This window comes from Diabrotica virgifera, chromosome 10 (genome assembly GCF_917563875.1).
Source record: "Diabrotica virgifera virgifera chromosome 10, PGI_DIABVI_V3a".
In the NCBI taxonomy this organism is placed as follows: domain Eukaryota; kingdom Metazoa; phylum Arthropoda; class Insecta; order Coleoptera; family Chrysomelidae; genus Diabrotica; species Diabrotica virgifera.
The window spans coordinates 19,022,803-19,029,740 of NC_065452.1; the positions used below are offsets into that span (position 1 = coordinate 19,022,803).

General features: G+C 34.0%; 2 protein-coding genes across 2 annotated transcripts; one reads left to right on the forward strand and one right to left on the reverse strand.

Moving 5' to 3' along the window:
* Positions 1–546: 546 nt before the first annotated feature.
* Positions 547–2,067, reverse strand: LOC126878604 (uncharacterized). The gene has a single exon (XM_050641416.1). It carries the CDS (start codon positions 2,065–2,067, stop codon positions 547–549), a length of 1,521 nt encoding a protein of 506 aa, XP_050497373.1.
* Positions 2,068–5,223: 3,156 nt separating this feature from the next.
* LOC126878705 (uncharacterized) lies at positions 5,224–5,853 on the forward strand. The gene has a single exon (XM_050641571.1). The coding sequence runs from the start codon at positions 5,391–5,393 to the stop codon at positions 5,841–5,843; it is 453 nt and encodes a 150-aa protein (XP_050497528.1). The 5' UTR covers positions 5,224–5,390; the 3' UTR covers positions 5,844–5,853.
* The last annotated feature ends 1,085 nt before the right edge of the window (positions 5,854–6,938 follow it).

The window sequence follows — 6,938 nt, forward strand, 5'->3', positions numbered from 1 at the left end:
AAAAAATTACATTATACAATGGATATTATATTTTTTTTATATACAATTTACAAAAACTTAGCGATAAGTGACCTTTTCTTTTTTCTGTTTTAAGTAGCCATTAAGCATTTTCATAATAACAAAAAAAAAATTACGAAATATTAGAATGCCCCCACGGAAGCGTATTAAATGATTTTGGTATTAAGTACCGCTTGTCGTCATAAGGACTTAGGGCTGTTTTGGACTGTTCGATGCTAAATACTGAATGTTGATACGACCGAATACATCTTTGGCTTGCGTTTTGAATTTTGAATTCTTTAAGACATTTTTCATAGTCTTCGTACGTAATTTTATTTCGAACGACATTATATTTCACTCCTTTTGCCTTTTTGGTTATTCCCAAATTGCTTACGTCGCTTTCAATTCTCTCTTTGTTTAGTTGTTTTCGTTCCAGGCGTTGTCTTTCTTTTTCCCTCTCCACGTCTGTTATTTGCATTTTAAATGTGTACATTTTTGATCTTAGCCCAATAAAATGTGTAATTATTTTCCCATTTGCCTCATCCTTCATTAATCCAGGGATTTTTTATTTAATCGTTCTATGTCATATGGGTTATTTTCGGCGTAGTCGGAGGTATCGAATTTGCTTGGATATGCTTTTAAAACCTCTCTATATGCATCTGAACATTGCAGTTCATAAATAAAGCTGTCTGTGTCCATGTACAGCAATGAACAGTTTTCTTCTCCCATCGTTGGAAGCATAAAGTTATAATGAAAATCGTACATACATAATTTGGATATATCAAGGATTGCTGCGCCTATATACAGGGGTTTATTAAAGCATACTTCTGATTTTTTCAGTTCGATAGCCACCAAATTCTCATGAAAGATCGTTCGACTATGAAATCGACTACTTGCAATCAAATTTTTGGCTCCGTACCTTCCATGCCATTTTTTACATAATTTTACGATACGATGACGTCTTATGTTCTCCATTGTCTTACCGAACACAGCATTATTCATTAATTTAAAGAGATTTTTTTCGAAGCTACTTGTGGCTGCTGTTCGTAAGTTGGTGTTTAACTCAATATATGGTCGCAGCCACGCAGATTGTTTAAATTTCAACACTCTGTGTATCTTTGTTAAAATTAAACCGTTCTCTAATGCCTGTTTAAGATTTCTATAATGAATAATATATTTTGTTTTGTGATATAAGGTCGGTATTAACTTTGGCAATTTTGAACCGGGCGGAATGCGGTGTTCGGCAGCAAATGGAAAATCTTTGTGTTTATCATGCAATTCGCGTGGATACTCCAAGTCAACTTGGAAAAAATAGCCCTCTTTCGCATCATTTGGTATTGACATAATATCAATATGACCTTCGGGAAGATTAGTGGATTTTGATGCAACACCAAATTTGGTACCATCTTCAATCCATTTGAATCCTCCTATTGGTAAAGCCTCGCTCATGGCCCAGCCATACAGATTATTCACGTCTAAATACATGATGTATTTAGAGGGTTGTGTGGGGTCATACGTCGACATGTATTTGTTGTTGGCCTCCGAATACCTGTTGCTGCAAACAGATATTCCGCCTCTTATGGCTTTTTCCATGAACAAAATCATATCCACATCTTTTAGCAATTCTAATTTACATTTTGTGTATCTCAGCATACAATCCCACGTGTATCCTGGCATGGTATAATACCAAGCAGGATCTAGTTTATACGTGTCTCGACATTTTTGTCGAAACTGCTCAAACACATCAGCCAGCAGCAGAATATCTGTTTTCAAATACAAATCGCTGTATTCACCCAAATTTTTACAATTAAATTTATTCCAAACACTCTGCGCATGAGCATACTTCTCTTCACTAATATATTCATTATTTAGCTTATTATAAAAATACCTAATGTTGGGTAAAGAAGTTTCATCTAATTTTTCCACACTATCGATATAATCGTAACAAAATACTCCTTTACAAGTTAACAAATTGAATGTATCATCATCTAAATGACTAAATTCTCGTTTTAAAATCTTCTTTTCCGATGTGTCTAAAATTGATGCTAATTCGTCGAGTGAAGCTCCCATAAATCTTAGTGAATCAATAAATCGTAATTTAATTTGGTGTTCGTCAGAGTGTAATGTAAATGAAATATATTTTTCTTTATTAATGGGAAGTAAGCTCAAGTGTCCATGTTTGCATAAATCAATAATCATAAAATGCGAATCGTAACCACTAAAATTGTGAAAAACCACGGGAACAACAAACAATTTTTTAAAGTTTAAATTACATGCTTGGTGCGCAACTCCACGTACCTGTCCGGTAAAATGGTCGTGGTCTACTACAATTGTATCTGTAGCCAAAAAGCGTTTCTCACAAATATGACAAACAGTTGCTCCATTTGTATTAGGCTTTTCGGCTATAGGTATAATTGTTTTCAACTTGGAATTTACAAATTTGGAAATTTCAGCCATTTCTTTTGCAAACCACTCCATGCAATTTTCACCTCTATAGGATCCTGGACGCCCATATAAAAAGCATGGAAAACGGAAAGTTTACCTTGGACAGAGGAGTCCTGTGATGGACATTTAAGTCAACCTTGGACAAAAATTCAATACAAATTAAATGGGTCAATTCTCTATTAGACATGATACAGTCTAGCTTGGACTGAACTATTCTAAATAAAATTCCAAGAGTTATCGCATTCAAAAAGTGTTTTTTGTATTACGAAATAAAATACCAAGATGTTACATATTATTTATTAACAAATTATAATAATTCTAATAATTTTAAAATTGTTTCTCTTTGCAGTTCTGCCTTTTTATTTAAACCTAAATTCATTAGTTCACTAATAATTTTTCGTTTTTGATGCATTTTTTCTTTGTATGATTTTCGTATCGCCATTCCACGTTCAGTTTTGTAAAATGTTCTTCTCTTTTCATTTGCTTCATTTTTCCTTCTAATACCTTCCTCACCTCTTTCACACTTGCAGGTTGATTTGACATGTAATTCATGCTCTGATGTATATTTTTCTAAATTGCTAACGCCTCTGCTCGCTAGGGTAGAAATTTATTTGCGTATACCTGCACAGAACTTTCCTCTCGAATGTAACCATTCCGATTTAAATACTCTTCTCTCGTAATGGGAGTGAGGTTTACCTAAAAGTCCATCTCCATCTCGACGAAGGGGTTTTTGACCATCAGTACAGGCAATGTATCTCAAAACACCAACACAATGATCCAAACAAATAATTTTTCTAAATGTAGTTTTTGGATGTAGTCTTTTCCCTGCACGTTGTAGTTTCTTCTTGTAAGCCAACATTGTAGATCCATTCGTAAAATGAATTAATGAATGGAGATGTTCGTGTGCAGTACTTCCGTCGTCTGCTACTAAATGACAACGGCAAATGGAATACCATTTTACATTAGGAGCACATGCTAGAAGAGAAAAATCACTCTCATTTAAGAGTAAATGATACCATTCTCTTGGTGACTCTTCGTAATCCTTTGCCATATCCGCCGGAGAAAGAGCATTAATGTCGTTGACACTCAAAAGAGCCAGATAGTCACTTTTTGACAAAATAGACATATCTTAACTAGATACTTAAGAACAAAGAACTGAACTCTGAAAGCTGTCTCACTAGACTAAAAGAGTCTTTACAAAGTCGGTAAATTTATCTGCCAGTACAGCTTCCCCCACCCTAATTGATTACTTTACGCATGCGCCATTCACGCGGTCAAAGGTCAAAGTCTCGTTGTCTAAACCTGCAATAATTAACCAAGTTAATCCAACAATTTCGACCTGCTGTTCTGACACAGTACCTAAATCACAACCCCACGTTCTGTAACTGCAATTTATATCTAAATAATTTAATTCATAATTTCCACATCGAACGTGGAGTTGTGATTTAGTAACTGTGTCAGAACAGCAGGTCGAAATTGTTGGATTAACTTGGTTAATTATTGCAGGTTTAGACAACGAGACTTTGACCTTTGACCACGTGAATGGCGCATGCGTAAAGTAATCAATTAGGGTAGGGGAAGCTGTACTGGCAGATAAATTTAACGACTTTGTAAAGACTCTTTTAGTCTAGTGAGACAGCTTTCAGAGTTCAGTTCTTTGTTCTTAAGTATCTAGTTAAGATATGTCTATTTTGTCAAAAAGTGACTATCTGGCTCTTTTGAGTGTCAACGACATTAATGCTCTTTCTCCGGCGGATATGGCAAAGGATTACGAAGAGTCACCAAGAGAATGGTATCATTTACTCTTAAATGAGAGTGATTTTTCTCTTCTAGCATGTGCTCCTAATGTAAAATGGTATTCCATTTGCCGTTGTCATTTAGTAGCAGACGACGGAAGTACTGCACACGAACATCTCCATTCATTAATTCATTTTACGAATGGATCTACAATGTTGGCTTACAAGAAGAAACTACAACGTGCAGGGAAAAGACTACATCCAAAAACTACATTTAGAAAAATTATTTGTTTGGATCATTGTGTTGGTGTTTTGAGATACATTGCCTGTGCTGATGGTCAAAAACCCCTTCGTCGAGATGGAGATGGACTTTTAGGTAAACCTCACTCCCATTACGAGAGAAGAGTATTTAAATCGGAATGGTTACATTCGAGAGGAAAGTTCTGTGCAGGTATACGCAAATAAATTTCTACCCTAGCGAGCAGAGGCGTTAGCAATTTAGAAAAATATACATCAGAGCATGAATTACATGTCAAATCAACCTGCAAGTGTGAAAGAGGTGAGGAAGGTATTAGAAGGAAAAATGAAGCAAATGAAAAGAGAAGAACATTTTACAAAACTGAACGTGGAATGGCGATACGAAAATCATACAAAGAAAAAATGCATCAAAAACGAAAAATTATTAGTGAACTAATGAATTTAGGTTTAAATAAAAAGGCAGAACTGCAAAGAGAAACAATTTTAAAATTATTAGAATTATTATAATTTGTTAATAAATAATATGTAACATCTTGGTATTTTATTTCGTAATACAAAAAACACTTTTTGAATGCGATAACTCTTGGAATTTTATTTAGAATAGTTCAGTCCAAGCTAGACTGTATCATGTCTAATAGAGAATTGACCCATTTAATTTGTATTGAATTTTTGTCCAAGGTTGACTTAAATGTCCATCACAGGACTCCTCTGTCCAAGGTAAACTTTCCGTTTTCCATGCTTTTTATATGGGCGTCCAGGATCCTATATCACAAAACAAAATATATTATTCATTATAGAAATCTTAAACAGGCATTAGAGAACGGTTTAATTTTAACAAAGATACACAGAGTGTTGAAATTTAAACAATCTGCGTGGCTGCGACCATATATTGAGTTAAACACCAACTTACGAACAGCAGCCACAAGTAGCTTCGAAAAAAATCTCTTTAAATTAATGAATAATGCTGTGTTCGGTAAGACAATGGAGAACATAAGACGTCATCGTATCGTAAAATTATGTAAAAAATGGCATGGAAGGTACGGAGCCAAAAATTTGATTGCAAGTAGTCGATTTCATAGTCGAACGATCTTTCATGAGAATTTGGTGGCTATCGAACTGAAAAAATCAGAAGTATGCTTTAATAAACCCCTGTATATAGGCGCAGCAATCCTTGATATATCCAAATTATGTATGTACGATTTTCATTATAACTTTATGCTTCCAACGATGGGAGAAGAAAACTGTTCATTGCTGTACATGGACACAGACAGCTTTATTTATGAACTGCAATGTTCAGATGCATATAGAGAGGTTTTAAAAGCATATCCAAGCAAATTCGATACCTCCGACTACGCCGAAAATAACCCATATGACATAGAACGATTAAATAAAAAATCCCTGGATTAATGAAGGATGAGGCAAATGGGAAAATAATTACACATTTTATTGGGCTAAGATCAAAAATGTACACATTTAAAATGCAAATAACAGACGTGGAGAGGGAAAAAGAAAGACAACGCCTGGAACGAAAACAACTAAACAAAGAGAGAATTGAAAGCGACGTAAGCAATTTGGGAATAACCAAAAAGGCAAAAGGAGTGAAATATAATGTCGTTCGAAATAAAATTACGTACGAAGACTATGAAAAATGTCTTAAAGAATTCAAAATTCAAAACGCAAGCCAAAGATGTATTCGGTCGTATCAACATTCAGTATTTAGCATCGAACAGTCCAAAACAGCCCTAAGTCCTTATGACGACAAGCGGTACTTAATACCAAAATCATTTAATACGCTTCCGTGGGGGCATTCTAATATTTCGTAATTTTTTTTTTGTTATTATGAAAATGCTTAATGGCTACTTAAAACAGAAAAAAGAAAAGGTCACTTATCGCTAAGTTTTTGTAAATTGTATATAAAAAAAATATAATATCCATTGTATAATGTAATTTTTTATTAATAATCTTGATTTTTGTTCGTTTTATTTATGTTAGATAAAAATAAAAGACATCATATTTATTAATATTATTTATTCACAATTATCCAAATCATTTACAACTTTAATTTTATAATACCATACATATTCATTTAAAGCTTGACTTAACAAAGTATCTGGAGAAATTTCACAAAACGCAGTTAAAAGTTCAAGCGGACCATATAAACTAGTACTAGCTTTACAATTGTTTTGAATAAAACGTACAACATTTCTATAATACGAAAAAAACTGTAAATTATCCAATAACGACACTCGTTGAGACACTAAATCAATGTTTGCTCTCAGGATCTGGCTTACATCATCTTCACATAAATAATATTCGATTCCATGTTTCTCGATAGTCAGGAACTTTACATTTTCCATTACCAATTGTCTTAGTTTGCAGAAATCACCACACTCAAATTCGATTGGATCATACTCATCGGCATAGGTCGGCAAAGGTGGTATGAAAAATTCTTCCATAATTTGTATAAACATCTCAATTAGGGTAGTCCACTCGAATGTGTTT